General features: G+C 35.9%; 3 protein-coding genes across 5 annotated transcripts; 1 reads left to right on the top strand and 2 right to left on the bottom strand.

Moving 5' to 3' along the window:
* Positions 1-50: 50 nt before the first annotated feature.
* On the bottom strand, positions 51-5461 carry LOC145212379 (BOS complex subunit NCLN-like). The gene is made up of 14 exons (XM_080080481.1): positions 5242-5461; positions 4887-5065; positions 4469-4650; positions 4109-4207; positions 3906-4043; positions 3739-3822; positions 3547-3650; positions 3032-3281; positions 2356-2502; positions 2098-2214; positions 1614-1712; positions 1441-1538; positions 1249-1381; positions 51-997 (listed from the first exon to the last, which is right to left on the bottom strand). Exons 2-14 carry the CDS (start codon positions 5050-5052, stop codon positions 932-934), a joined length of 1683 nt encoding a protein of 560 aa, XP_079936607.1. The 5' UTR covers positions 5053-5065; positions 5242-5461; the 3' UTR covers positions 51-931.
* LOC145212382 (carbohydrate deacetylase-like) lies at positions 5238-7999 on the bottom strand. Its single transcript, XM_080080487.1, has one exon. It carries the CDS (start codon positions 7913-7915, stop codon positions 7046-7048), a length of 870 nt encoding a protein of 289 aa, XP_079936613.1. The 5' UTR covers positions 7916-7999; the 3' UTR covers positions 5238-7045.
* A 294-nt stretch (positions 8000-8293) lies between these two features.
* LOC145212381 (uncharacterized protein KIAA0930 homolog) lies at positions 8294-15274 on the top strand. 3 transcript variants are annotated; one of them, XM_080080483.1, is made up of 10 exons: positions 8299-8775; positions 8909-9036; positions 9252-9356; positions 9485-9568; positions 9644-9745; positions 10070-10210; positions 10560-10724; positions 12074-12263; positions 14007-14129; positions 14394-15274. In XM_080080483.1, exons 1-10 carry the CDS (start codon positions 8688-8690, stop codon positions 14465-14467), a joined length of 1200 nt encoding a protein of 399 aa, XP_079936609.1. In that variant the 5' UTR covers positions 8299-8687; the 3' UTR covers positions 14468-15274. The 3 variants fall into 3 exon arrangements, with proteins under 3 accessions (XP_079936612.1, XP_079936609.1, XP_079936611.1); XM_080080485.1 differs by having other exon boundaries at positions 8301-8775; positions 14022-14129; XM_080080486.1 differs by lacking the exon at positions 10560-10724 and having other exon boundaries at positions 8294-8775.
* The last annotated feature ends 102 nt before the right edge of the window (positions 15275-15376 follow it).

Below are 15376 nucleotides of genomic sequence, written 5' to 3'. Positions count from 1 at the left end.
AAAAATAGATTGGACAAAAACCTTGCAAAGCAAAGAAATGACATTTGTAGTGAACTGCATTGCTGTATTTTCAAACTAAAACGAATTACTTGGGACAAAACAACATGAACTGATGTGACAATCAACACCACGGTGCATATTTGAAAATACTCTGTATTCTAAAGGGACAAAATAATGATTTTTGTAGCTTTATCAAAAAGTACATATAACAGTTTGTGGAATTTATATCCGGTACTATGATTAGATAAAAGATGTTTACAAAAATTGTATGGTTGATATAGTAATTAGGCAGTGAATTATTACATCATGTTTAATCTGGGATAGAGAGTCAAACTCAACATTGTGCACATAAATTTGACTTGGTTTGCGCTAGCATTGAAATACAGTTGTGTATAACTTTAGGACAATTTAGCATTTTACCAAAAGAACGCGTACAATCAAAAACTTTTGAAATTTAAAACTTGAATGCATTAAATACATGACAAATGTTGCAACATAATGCTTGTTCATTTTGAAGAAATAATAAAATACAGCTTTCAGAATTTTCAAACAGCAATTTATGTGCCTGCTTATAGCACTTGGAAACACAAAACAGGTAGAGAAATGTTGATATAAGTATTTTCAAACACATAAAACTCCAATTTTAGCACACTGTTGTGGTAAAAAATGCACTCCGTGGTTTATGACTTTTCAACATAACTTGTTGGCAGCTTACCCAAACATTAAATACATCCGACAAATTTGTTCGTGACACAACAGGCATAACACACACTTGCATACAAATTACAAAAGACCAACATTGGTAGTTGTGGGTTAAACACCACAAACAGTATCGCACAAATACAAAGGGTAGTAATAATACATCTCAAGTCTATGGTAACCACTTATTGCTAAGCTGACAGTTTTTTTTCAGCGTCAGTCAACTTTTTGGCTAGTGAACTTTGACCTTCGGCAGAGAACTGAGCTTGCTTGCGACCAAAACAACACCATTGAATTTCTGCAGAGAAAAGTAAAAGATAGTTGAGTCTATCTACATTAAAAAAATCCATGTGCAGACTACCTGTTCCTGTTAGTCTAGGAAAAATGTGGTATTAACAGCTATGGCAGGGTCAAAATAAATAATCTGACTGTTTGACACCAAAAAACAACATGCATCATTAGGCTTTAAGTTACATTATACATATAAGTTATCCCACCAAGCGCCAAATATTGTAATTTCAACCATGCTCAAAAGGGTGTCCAACTTACCAGCACAATAAGGTAGACAATGGCCATATATGCTGCGACGAATCCAGTGACATAGAGATCAAACACTGCTGACCGAACTATGGAAGCACTCATGGTCTGCACAAGACCATCATAAAACACAAAATCAGGATCCCTGAGAACAAAAACAGTTTAATGTAGCTTGTCTTGTTAAAAAACTTTAGAGCTCAATACCTTTTGTCAGCTTTAAACTTAATTCTTCTTGTGTTTTTGACATGCTTTTGCAGTGCTGCCTCCAAGGCCGTTACTATGTGATGATCATCAGATAGTGCCTATGCAACAAGCAAAGTGTTGGATACTTTAAAACTTATTAATATTTTGAGTTTAGGCAGTTTTGTTTCACAAACCTGGGCTGGCCTTGGTTGTTCTGCAAGATAGCTAAGCCAGGCTTCAATATGATCTTTATGGATTGCATAGTCTCCACTGGCAAGATTTACATCTGTTTCCTACAAAAAATAAACACATATTTTCCAGATTTAATGCCTGTTTTGATTTAAGATCATGCAAAAACAATATTTAATAAAAATTAAAGAAGGATATACACTTCTTGGCTAATTAAGGTTGGGCCCCAATTTTAACCTACATTTAAGATCGTAATTGTTTCTGAAAGCAGAAATAAATTGATGTGTGTAGAGTTACATTGGTACTAGCATTTTTAGATTTAGAGACACATTGGTAAAAAGCATGGAACGTTTTGCTAAATTCGACTTAAACTATGGTTTGTATGAGACAGAACAAAACGTTAGGCAAAAAACGCCCAAATCACGTTGAAACCTCTGTAATGGGTAAAAAAGAAACAAGGAGACTCAAAACTTTTAATGATAAACTTACCTCAGTTACATTGTAAAGATAGCGGAGAACAGATTCAGCAATTATTTGCACATTGTTGGTGAGGGCATCCACGTCCACTGTTTTCTTAGTGTCCATAATGGACCTTCGCATTGGATCCTAAAGCCAACATACGTAGGGTTATTCTTTGTTTCATAATAGTCTACAATTCAGCCAATTTCATTATTTATTACATAATAGCTGTCATAAACAAATGATTAAAAGACACAACACTGAACAGCTTTAACACAGTAAACTTACATCACTGTTACTTAAGGCTGAGAGTGTGACAGCGTGCAGGCGTCTGATGGAGTATCTTTCATGTTCCCATGCCAACAGGTCAGATGACAATCGAATCTTCTTGTGCACAACTGAGGTATCAAGACTAGAATCGACTGACTTGGCCACCTAAATTATGTGTTCAGTAATAAGGTAAAGTAAATTTTACACCCAAGGTAATTTGCAATATTGCTGTTGTTCAAAATAACTTGTTTGATGTACATGTAAAGCTTAACAGTAAACAAATGATTGTACGGTTTTTGCTCAAAAAGTTCAAACATAAATTCAGTTTTGGGATCAACCCTGAAGCCCTAATACAGTCCAGTGATCATTTTGTAAAAATCACAGTACACCACACCTATTAAAGTTGAGAATAATCTTTTAAGCATTCAGAATCTGGCTAGTGCTTTAATAAGTCTGCCTTATGTGCTGCACAACTCATGAATCACCAGTTAACCAATGTCCAACATTTGGTATAATATCTCTAATAGGCCTAATGTATTGTGACATATGTAATTCGTCACATTTCGTATGTAAATGACTGAAATAGTGACCACAGTCCTTAATAGTGCCTACAGAAATACTGACATCCTATTTTTGTTAAAGTTTCAAACAATATACCTGTATGAGCACACCAAGAAATACTGTTCTGACTTACACTTTGTATATTTCTGTGAATCTGGCCAGCTACTGTTGTTTCACTGGGAGGCTTAGAGACATGCATTTTTAGTGCATGTACGCCATTGCCACCAAGTGAGTCCAAGCACAGGACAAGTTTAGCATTGTTAAGCAGTGCTGATGAAACTGCCTCCGATGAGCCAGCGTTGTCAGAAGCATCTTCGATCCATTTTTTGGACCCCTGGTAGTTAAACTTGCCTCCACCAGATAATAGGAAGAGAATGTTATGTCTGTAACATAATGAAAAATGTCAACCAATTCAAAAAAATGTACCTTATGTTAGTTTTACAAGAAAAGTATAATCAGAATCGTTTCGATATATTGTTTTGCCTTTAATTGTAAAAATGCAGTCCTTTAACATTTTGTTAGCCATGACTTGTGTTCTCACAAAGACAGATATAATGGTATATTTGCAATCATTTTCAGATCAACAACATTGATTCTGCACAGTTGGTGGACAGTAGAAGTTATACCACACCAGCTCTATAAAAATACCTTGGATGCGTTCTTGAGTTTCCATATATTTTTCCAAGAACACGAGCCAATTCCAATAAAGTCACAACACCAGAAGCATCAGAATTTGCTCCATGTGACAAGTACTAAAAAACGAACAGTAAGTATTATTATTTAATAAAACATATATACACAGTTTCAAACAGCAAAATTTTCATAAAAAATGGTACACACTGGGGCAATTCCAAAGGCATCGTAATGAGCAACAATTGCAATGGTGGGCAGTTGTTCCTCCATTCCAAGACCTGGAAGGATACCCTGGAAAACGAAAATCAATTGAAAATTACACTAACTGTTGGTTGTGACTTGTGATACCTTTGATGTACAAATATGGTTGTTACCTCAATATTGACCAATGCCTGGTCAGGCTGAGCCTTGCTTTGCCCTTTATTTGTAACAAAAAGGTATCCCACTGATGTAGCTGAAGACATTATGGTTTGAAAAGCGGAACCAGAATCAGAGCTTGTGGAATGTGTCACCTTAAAAGTGAAAACCTGTTGTTGGAACTGTACCACATACAACATAGTGATACAATTACGTATACCTGATCATAGATCCTTTTCAGCTCCTCATCCTCATAAGTGAAGTAGATAGGAAGGTTGGACTCAATTCGAAGCATCTCAACTTCCAAGTCCATGAATCTCTGAAGAAGAAAAATATTTTTGTAAATTTTGGCCTGCTTAAACATTTCTTCTAAACTTAGTGCTCAAATGAACTGAATGGAAGTCACCAACGCCCGACTTTAAGTCAAAACAACTAAAAATTATTCGAAAGTCTAGAGCATTCCGAAGGCAGTTTCTTTGTGACATAATGCATTCAGGCTTTGTTTTCCCCAACAACAAAAATGTGAAGAAAATCAAGAAATGAACAAAAACAATACACCAGCAAAATGTTGGTTGCTAACCTGTACTTCTTCCTTTGACATATTGCCGCTAAGAAGCACAACAATTGCACTTGGACCTCGATCAAGAACTTCGAGGTAACGAGCATGTGTAAGTTCATTCGCCTTGAGTAGCACACACTTTCTTGCCATCGATGTTGATTGCAAAGTTCTAGCTTCAGCATTGACCAAAGCACTTCGACAACCTTGAATTTAAAGTTGAAAATATCAGTTAGAAAAAACATTAACAGGAAGTACAATATTGTTGGGCGGTTAAAAATAATGTAACTAAAAATGCTAGGCATTAAAAATCCAACACAGAGTTTACACAAAATGATAAAATTATGCAGATTCAAGATTTTGTAAAATTTTGTGTAAACACAAAATGACAAAACAGTATGATGCTTTTGTTAATGTTAAAATTTTTGGGAATTATATCTACCATGTGAGTTTCCCTGAAGATCATATTGTTGCATCCGATAAACTGAGAATTCATGAGCTGCATCTACCATTGTGATTGGAGAAACAACCAAAAGTATAACAGGAAAGACTGCCACAAACCCAAGTGGAAAGCTCGTACGAAATGCTTCAATCGCCTCCTCAATCATTGTACTTTTTTAACTGTAAAACAAAACACCGTTAAGCGTCATTCTATCAAGCATATAAGTTCAACCCAGTTCAATCAACAGCATTTGATAGGAATGACAAATCAATTACAAACGCAGCATGTCCAACCATTTTTTAGTAAAACACTACATTCAAAAAAACATTTTAAAAAAGAACAATTGCAAACTTACTTTGCAATTCTAAATTCCACACCAAAAGACAAGATAAAAAGCACACGTTTCGAGATTTCGGAATTCGAACGCAAGCTATTGAAGCTAATCTTTTCTTACTTTAACAAACCCCGCAGTCGTACCAGACAATCCTTCTTCTGTGACGTAAAAATCTCGATTCACAAATTCAACTACCGTATTTACTCGATTGTAAGCCGCGGCTTATATTGTTTTTTAGCTGCCGTTTGTGTGGCTTATAATCGAGGGCGGCTTACATTTTAAGTTTATGCCGAAATTATTTCTACACTCCAACGTTTTAAATTATTTGGGGTTCAAAACATGTATCCATGTACAGATTATACGTCGATATACGTTCTGTTGGGTACAGTTATTAACGTAACTAACAGATATGGGTAAATAGTTGTGCTATGTAACGACAGAAAGATGTATTAAGAAGCAATAGTATCAGAAATTCCAGCATGCGGCTTACAATCGAGTAAATACGGTACCGCAATTTTTAGAACGCATTTAATAGGTGCCACTCTAAAAAACTTGAATAGGTGCCAACTCTAAGTAAATATGATTATAATTCTATCTTATTATAGTGTTATTGCATTTAATTTCTATCGCGTCTTTTATTTTATTAGTGGCGCTGAAACTAAAAAATCAAATTTATTGATACTAATTTAAAAAATTGGTATGTGTCGAAAAGTCATTACATACGCAACCATGCTGGCTAGAGTGCATTGGTTACACGGTTCGAGCCCAAACGGAATAATTTTCGCCAAACCAAACATTATCTTCTCATTAATGTTTTTAAGTGAAGCTTGTGTTGGTGATGCAGTTATGACACTTCAAACAACTTACAATTTTTGCAATACATAAGCTGAACAAAACATTCGCAGACATATACTTGCAGACAACGTGGCTGTTGTTTTCTACATATAGCAGTTAACTTTCAATGTTTCAAGTTTACAATATTGAAAGTTTAGACTTTAGACCAGTGGTTCCCAACCAGGGCCCATGGCCCCCCAGGGGGGCCACGAGCTGTGTTCAGGGGGCCACAGGTGTAGATTTACCAGAAACACCCACTAAAAATTCCCGAAATTAATCAACTATTTTGCATACTATTTGTCTATATTGAGGCTTTTTTACGAATGCGGACCCTTATTTACTCTATTCGACCTGCGTTTAAAGCCGATACATGAAGGGGGCCACGAGGCAAAAATGACACTTTTAGGGGGCCACGGTCCATGGAAGGTTGGGAACCACTGCTTTAGACATTTATTAATTTCATATTCTACAAAAGTTCGGTTTCGGGTGAATTAAAAAAAAGTTTTTCCCTAAACCAAAACATCGGCAAAACAGTATTCGGCCGAAATTGTTCAGACGTCGGTGCTTAGGCTACCGGTTTACAGCTGCAGAAACCAGGGTTGGGGACTCCCTACAATGCAAGGGATATGAGTTGTTTTTATCCGACCTCCACTACTACAACGCAATATGTACTAGGAAAAAGTCAAAAACATACTTGCATGTAAAAGTACATACTGTGGCTTCGCTTCTTTAACAATCATGCATGAACATATGTGATGTGTTTGAGTTATGGGACACACACATGCTTCCAGGTAGTAAATATAGATAGTAACATTGTACTAAAAAGGTAACAATTGGTATTTCTCATACACATTCAACAAGGGATGAAAAAGTTTTTCATGTAACAATATACATAACTGAAAAAAAAGTAAAATTTATTAAACTTTTACAAATGAACTGCACAAACTATAGTACTGTAGTATGAATCATAATCTCTATTTTAAAAATAAAGCTATGCAGATTTAGCACATAGGGAAATATCTTCATCTTGGTAAAACTGAAGCATTTCCGGTGAAGTTAAAATCTTTAATTCATGTTCCCGGTCCGGTGAACAGGAAAAAATATCTGCTGACATGTTGCCAACAAAACCATCTTCAGACTTATCACAAATAAATCCGGGATGGCACATCAGCTCACATGATGAAACTCCAGAATCAAAAACTGATTTAATCACAGTTTGAAGTCTATCTGTGTCCATTGCATTGCCCATAAAGTTTAGCCCCAAAAATGCTTCAGTGTGTTGAACACAGTGTTCTGCAAAAGTAAGTTTTGTTTTTAAAGCACAATTTTCTATCAAGCTGTGAAACAACTCTCGTTGAGGACTAGTTTCACATGATGATCGAGAGGCGGTATGTTCTACTGGCAGCCTGGTACTTTTTATACCACATTCACTCAAAGTTCTAGAAAAGACCTCCGATACATTGCCATGAACATGTACATGTTGATGACCATCAATTCTAAAGGGCGGTCTTCCAAAATTGTTTTCAAACCATTTGATCTGTGCTTTCAGCTCAACCTTCACATGTTTAGGCTCAATGTTTTCATTTGCCCAAAATTGCTGCTTTCCCAAAAACTTCCCATCTTTACCAATAAGTGACGCCACTGTGTGTCTTGGAGCAAGTGGTAAACCTTCAGTTAAATTGAAATGTAGTCCCACTGGTATGTTGTGGTTCTTGGCCAAGTTTACCGCATCATTTGAATGTTTACAATGTGCCAGCAGGGACAAAGCACTTACTGCCCCCGCTTGAAAACATTTTACCAAGCCCTGATCTCTTGCAATGCCATATCCAAAATCATCTGCCACAACAAGGAGGTGTTTCATCCCCAAATACTAAAGTCCTAAGCTGAAGTTGTGATCTGTAGAAACTAAACAAGCACAAAATAAACTTTATGAAGTTGTATTTAGCAAACATGATCTGTTGAAATTCAGTGTAGGGTTTTCCCCAAATAGTATTTTAGGTACAATACCAAATTGTTATTTTTTGTAATTTTCAAAGTGGCCAAACTCCAAATAGACATGGTTTTTAGAGATAAATGCCCAAAGGTTTAATGTTCTTTATAATTTCTTAACATAACGTACACTATATTTTAATTGTTTTCCCGAGAAACGATTTAGCTTGTAAGAAATTGTGTGTGCTGTTGCAAAATTTATGAGATAGAACCATTTGTTATTTTACTTTGAATTTTTTTCTTGACAAGAGTCAGCTGATTTCAGAAAAACCTCAACAAGGTTAACTGTAAAGGAAGTAAAAACTCATGTGAGAAAGAGAGAAAAGTTCAATGAATAGCCGGTACATAACTTGGACTCTTGTTTTCTATTCAGTTTTTTGTTGTTGTGCAGTTGGGATGTTTTGCTTTGCACCATTTTACAAACTGTTGGAAAAGTGCTTTTGTTTACAGTCAATAACAAAAAGCGTGTTTATCAGATTGTTGTTTTTTGGTTTTTATTTTATTATTATTTGTATCTATGTTTTAAACTACTTAAACATTCTGTACCAGTTATACTGTTCTGTAGTCATTTCCATACCCAACCTTCATTTGACTTTGTTCGCAAAACTTTTGTTTTATGCTGGTATTTTTACTGGGGCAATACGATGGAGGAACAGACTGCAACTCTGTCTTCAGCTTTCCTAGAAATGCTCAAAGAAATTGTTGCGAATGATCAAAAACAACAACAAGATGGTGAGTCATTTGTGATTTTTATTTTGTTAATTATTTTCATATGAAAACATTGCATGGCAAGCGATTTATCATACAATGCTATTCAGTTAAACTAGTTTTTTTTCATAAAATTGTATGTTTGTTCTTTTTACAGGTTTTGTAAATGTTGCCCCAATTGCTTTTTGGACTAAAATCTTTGCAAAATATTTTCTTCATGTCAACAACCCCCACCATGACGACATGTTGTTTTATGTTCGCAAACCTGAGGATTCAGACATGCAGGTTAGTTTCAGTTTAAGTAAAATTTGTTTAAAGTGATTAAAATGTATATCTTCGGCAACTGATTGAAGTAACATTTACGGATAAACACGACTCAGAAGAAATTCAAACAGATGAAATTTCCAATACTTTCAGATTGGGGAAAAAAATCATTCAAGTGGTGTGTTAAGAGCTGAATAAAACTGGTAAACGTGTTTGTTTTTCTTTTTTTATGGTAGACAGAAGTCGAAGTTTATAGAAGAGAGTCCAACAAATCTCCTGGACTCGGTGATCCCAATTATGATTGGACAGAAACCCTGTATTTGAATCTTATATTACAACAGGTATTTTTTGCTCTTAGTTTAAAATTATTAAACAACTCCATTGTGTTTAATTGTGAGTAAATTGTGTTGAAATCTTTGTACCTTTGAAAAATGATAGCTTTACAAGTTGTGGTTTAATGTTTTTGCAGCTTGAGTACACACTGTCCTGTGCAATTTGCACAAAGTATACAAACTCAAAACAAGATGTGATTGTGCACAAAAAAGTTTCGAAGGTAAGTTGGCTTTTTTTCTAAATCTGCTTCCGATATTTTCATGTGTTTTTCTAATGGTTACTTTTCCATGATCAGCAAGTATATGCATCACCAAGTAGACATAGTATGGATGAAAAAGGAAAAGGTGCTGAACTATGTTATCCAAACATCTTCTTCACTATTGACAGCTTTGATGAGGTAATGTTTAGTTCAAAAGCATGTTTTGCATATTTTTCTATTTAACTATGATGTATTTGTGTTTGATCGTTTTATGTTTTTTCCACTTTATTTTATGTTTTGTTAAAAAATAAAACAAGCGTTTGTTTAATAGGATTTATTTGTTGTAAGGAGAAACATATGCAACTTTGCTTATGACTTTGGTTTAAAGTCGTTTTCCTATTCCAGTTTCTTCTTTGTTTTAAAGTTGTCATGACCTGAATTTTAAATAACAGGTGCTTACCTCTTAGCTAACAACCTTGCATATTGTGTTATGTCAATACCTTTTTTATTGTTTGTTTGCAGATTTGGAATGACTTGTACCTTGATGCAGATCGAATTGTGTGTGTTGAAATTGTAGCAACAGACAAAACCAAAAAGTTTGGAAGTGTTATTTTTCTTGGATCTGTTACACATAGTGCTCTTTTGGATGTTTACAATAAAAGGGTAGGAAAAATCAACATAAACTAATAGTATGGAGTTTGTAGGCGTTTGATACCTTATTTTTGTAGCTTGACTAGCAACACAAAATAGTGGTACAATCCAATTTAAAAAAGTGTTTCTTCCATGTTGTGGCTTAACATGGAAACACAGAGTTCTTTACTTGTTTATTCAAAGATTTGAAAGTGGGCCAAGTCTAAACAGCAAACACTATGCACTTCTTGAACTAGGTCAATAGATCTCTTTATCCCCACCAAAACTTTAAAGGGAGAATAGTTCAAAAAGCAGTATCCTTCGATCGGTGAAGATGTTTTAACGACTGGTATATAATGCAGGGCCTTCCATTATTTTGTAGACCCATAATAGCAATAAATGGACCCAGGTGATGACTCTCGGTTTAGGGAAGATTCCGAATAATGTCGAGTTTGTGCGAATGAAAGGACCAAATGGAAAAGGCTACGCTGAAATGGCCGTGCGGAAATGTGAAAAAGATGAGATTGAATCCATCAACAGTGCGCAGGTTAAAGTTTAACCTGTCATAAGTTTTATATTTGCTTTAGATTTCAACTTGTCACTTTTTTGTGAAACTTATAACGACTGGAAGAAATTGAACTCATGACTGTATGTTAAAAATTGGCCACACTCAGTATGAGTCACATTCACGAACGCAAACACAAAAAAACACTTGTATTTGTTCAGTCTCCGATCGAGTTGTTGGAGTAACCGCTTTATGCTTGCAAGGTTGTGGGTTCGATTCTTGCCTTGGTCGCCTGTACGTGACAAATTACAAGGGCATTGCTACTGCCAAGGAAACCCTGATGGGTTTGGCCAGTTCAAAGAAATCTAATCCAAACAAAAGATCTTTTGCGTTGATCCAAGTAAATGAATTCTGATGGGTTGAAGTAAATTGAGATCACCAACTTCCAAAGTCAAAAAAATGATTCAACGAACTTGCAAAGAAACGGACTCATTGTGAGCATAATGCGTTCAGTCGTTGCCCGCCCATCGAGGATAAAAATGTGACAAACGAAAGTTGTAAGTCGACTCGGGCTTATACTTTCGGACCGGGTTCGGGCTCGAATTTCGCGCCCGCTTACAACTCTGAGAAAAACAAACAAACAAACAAACAAAATCTGATGACTGAACGATTTTGCGTTGTGTAGGATTAAACTTTTTTTGTATAAAAACGTCATTACATTACCAGATACAAAAGGGTCAATTCCATTAAAAAAATACTGCACACAACTTGTTGTATAAAGTCGGCAACCTTTTTTGCTTTGCGGACCGTTTTTGAAACTAAAATTTTATCTCGGACCGGCAATTAAAAATGTAGAAATACTTAGCAACAAAAAACGCTTAAACTAGTTTATCATCCCCAGGATGCACGGGAAAAATGTTTCAAAGCATTTAAACTGAAAACTATACGGCCCGGTAACACACTTCTCGCGGACCGGCGGTTGCCGACCACTGGTATAAAGCACTGTTTCACAATCTTTTCAAGCGAGTGACACATCAACAGACTTATTTATTTCCTTGCACGTTTGTAAGCTGAAGACGTTAAATAGTGTTTAAAGATTTTTGCTTGCGAAAGTTCAACAAGATGGGTAACACTGCTTTTGGGAAAACATAGATGGAAATGGCGTTCTAACGTCTTTATCCATTTGGTCAGCAATCCTAATGTATAAAATATATATACATATTTGCATTCTCACTTCATTAAAAATGACATTATGGAGCGGTAGGGTCAAATGTCGTGTAATTTGAATTATGCTTAAAACAAATATTTCACGGAGCATTTAGAAATCTCTTGTATGGGTTGAAATTTATCGGTATAAGGCACTTAACATAATTTTTTTCCACCTCCACCAGTGTACTTGTGGTGTCAGTGGGGCCTCAACGTCAGCAGTGTGTCCCAAGCATCCGCTGTCATCAGCCAAATCTGATCCCTCCCTATACGCTGCGCCATCTACCGACAGAAATCATGACGACCGACCTCAAAAAAGTAAATTCTTCAAAGAAAGTATGCTGAAAAAATTGGCAAAACAAAAGAATATGACAGGTAATAATTCTAATCTTTTGCTTACCTTTTACCGCTTATTTCTTCTCAAAATAGTTCGAATAAAAAAAAATTAGACCACTTATCTGTGGAACGATGTTTATTAGTGCACGATCACAAAGATCTACGCCAATGGTTCTCAACCAGAGCCCATGCCCCCCACCCCTTTTCCCCAGAGGGCGCACGAGCTTTATTCCCGGGGGCCAAGGGCTTAATATAAACAGTCCACCAAAAATCAGTGAGCTATTTTAGTTTATAATGCTCATAATTAGGTGTGTGTTGCAAATGATTTTATTTCCTAATTTAATCGACTATTTCCCGCACTATATGTCCATTTTGAGGAAAAAATTGTCCACATAGATCACGGAATTCACAGTTTAGTTGGGTTTGCTACATACATTTTTAGTAGGGTGCCACAGGTCTTACGGGGTTACTTATGGGGGGGAGGGGGCACGAGACCCGAAAGTTACTTTTTGGGGGCCTCGGTGCATGAAAGGTTGAGAACCACTGATCTAAGCTATAATTTATCCAGGCGCAAGTTTGAAATATGGGTGATGTGGTTAGATTTAAATGTTTAGACAAGCTTACGACTCACTAGCAATTATTTCGAAGGCAGGACCGCAACAAAACAGTTCCGTTACAGACATTAGGTTTTATATGAAAGATACTGGACAAGTATATTGCATATACTTAGGCATCATAGTTTACAGACGTTTTTTAAACAGCTCGTGCCGTGATCAGTTCCCAATTTGGTAACCCGGAAGAACTCACAATGCCCAAACGAAATAAAATGCAAAGCTGTTATTGGAGTTTTGCAAGACAGAAAGCAAATTAAGTAGGCCACGTAGTAATGAGCAAGGAAAGAAAAAAATGACAAACAAAGTACCAGGATCTAAAAAATTATACGATCAGTACGATGTGGTTTTTGCGAATGGTCAAAGAGAAAAAGTTTCTTTTGAGGTTAGTTGTAACATCATTTGGGTCAGTTTTAAGAGCAGAAACGTGCAAAGCAGTAGTTCTTGAACATTTTTCCTGTACCGCCTCGCTTACGTCTACATAATTAATGAACGCCGACCTCAAAATTTCACGTACAATACAAAAAAAAACCAACGATTTTTACATTATACGATCGAAGATTCCGGATAATCGCATATTCCGGTTAAACGAATATTCCGGTTAAACGAATATTCCGGATAATCGCATATTCCGGTTAATCGAATATTCCGGATAATCGCATATTTCGTTTAATCGAATATTCCGGATAATCGAATAATCCAGATAATCGAATATTCCGTTTAATCGCATATTCCGTTTAATCGAATAATCCGGATAATCGAATATCCCGTTTAATCGAATATTCCGGATAATCGAATATTCCGTTTAATCGAATATTCCGTTTAATCGAGTATTCCGGATAATCGCATATTCCGTTTAATCGAATATTCCGTTTAATCGAATATTCCGGATAATCGAATATTCCGGATAATCGCATATTCCGTTTAATCGAATAATCCGTTTAATCGAATAATCCGGATAATCGAATTCTCCGTTATAAGTTTCCACAAACAATAAATGCAACTCAGCGAGTATTAACCCCTCTCACTTTTACTGTCGCAATCTAACCATTGTTTTACCACCATAAATTATCGTTTAGGCAAGAGTGTTACTAATTTTTATGAATTGATATTTTTGACTTATTTCGCTGTTGTTATAAACATGTTTTTGTTGCATTTTTACGAATCATAGTATTATTGCCCACAGACGTCACTCAATCACTTCCTACGTCACCAACAACCGAACACGTGACGTCAGATGCACTGAAGACACACCTGACCTACGTCACGTTACCATGGCACGCTATAATACTAGGTCAGAAAAAAACAAATATGAACAAAGTTTGACAAGACTTAGGTTCTTGTTAATTTTTTTGTCAAATCGGTTGTCGGTAAACGCGTCCGCCTTGTGTTTAAAAGGTTTGTGGTTCAAATCCCGTCTCTTTTGCCCCAGGTTTATAGACAAGACACTTAGCATTGCTGCAACCACCACAATGTATTTCTTCTTAACTCATAAAACTCTGCCGAAGAAATACAATCAAATTTTACAAAACACTGGTTTATTAATAAATGTTTTCAGACGTTCTGCAGTCGTTCGAGAAACCCAGAAGTGCGAGAAGACCTGTTTTATGCAAATTTACAAATCGAAGGTGACATAACAGAAGCTGTCAAATCCGTATTCCTCAGTTTACAAATTTTAACACTTAAATTTGACAAACTGGTCAATTGGCCAGCTGTCACACATAGCAGTTGTTAGACTTTTACTTTACAGTCGTTACATCATATATGCATATCTTTTGTCTGCAGCAAGAAAATGTAGGTTTGTTCGTTTGACTCGCAATTGACAGACTATTTCAGTGTTTTTTCACTTCGATCGTTTACTTCTTGAGATTTTTCTTTGTGTCAGTGTCGATATTTGACCGAGTTGGATAGTTTATCCGAATCTTAGTTTTCGTGCTGAAAACATTCGCTTATTGGACTTGCACGTTTGCTCAAAAGCAAACAAAAGATTCTTTTGCTTATACAACCACCAACGTGCCGAAGATACAGAAATAATACTGTAGTGTAAGTTCACACCTGCCAACGTTATTTGAGCTCTTGACTATTAGTGTTAATTACATTTTGATCGATTAAAGTCCAAATATTTTTTTTATAATTGCGTTTGTGGACTAGTTTCAAATCTGATTGGTTTTCTAACATCGCAACGTTACGATAATGCACTAATACGTTTACTAACCAAATAGTATGATCAAACTGCTAAATTGTGGCTGATTGCTTGGGTTTATCAATTTATACTTAAATTTAAGAGCAATTTTGTCCGTTTTTCACTTTCAGTGTTTAATTTGCGTGGTGCAGTTTGATCTCCCTATCCCGTGCACTTGAAAGCATTTTTTGTTTCTTCTTTTGTCCCAAATACAAAGTAAAGTTTAATAAAACAACACTTTTTTGGCTTTTGATAAACGTTACACCTCACTTGTACCCACACGAGATGAAACTCTTGTGAGTTGAGTTTTGTTTCGCTTACGAAAAGAAAACGAAGCAACAACTTGCACTTGCGATAAA

Source organism: Phallusia mammillata, chromosome 2 (assembly GCF_965637545.1).
Source record: "Phallusia mammillata chromosome 2, kaPhaMamm4.hap1.1, whole genome shotgun sequence".
NCBI classification, from domain to species: Eukaryota; Metazoa; Chordata; class Ascidiacea; order Phlebobranchia; family Ascidiidae; genus Phallusia; species Phallusia mammillata.
The sequence above is the reverse complement of the archived record's forward strand: the minus strand, read 5'-3'. Positions and strand labels throughout refer to the sequence as shown.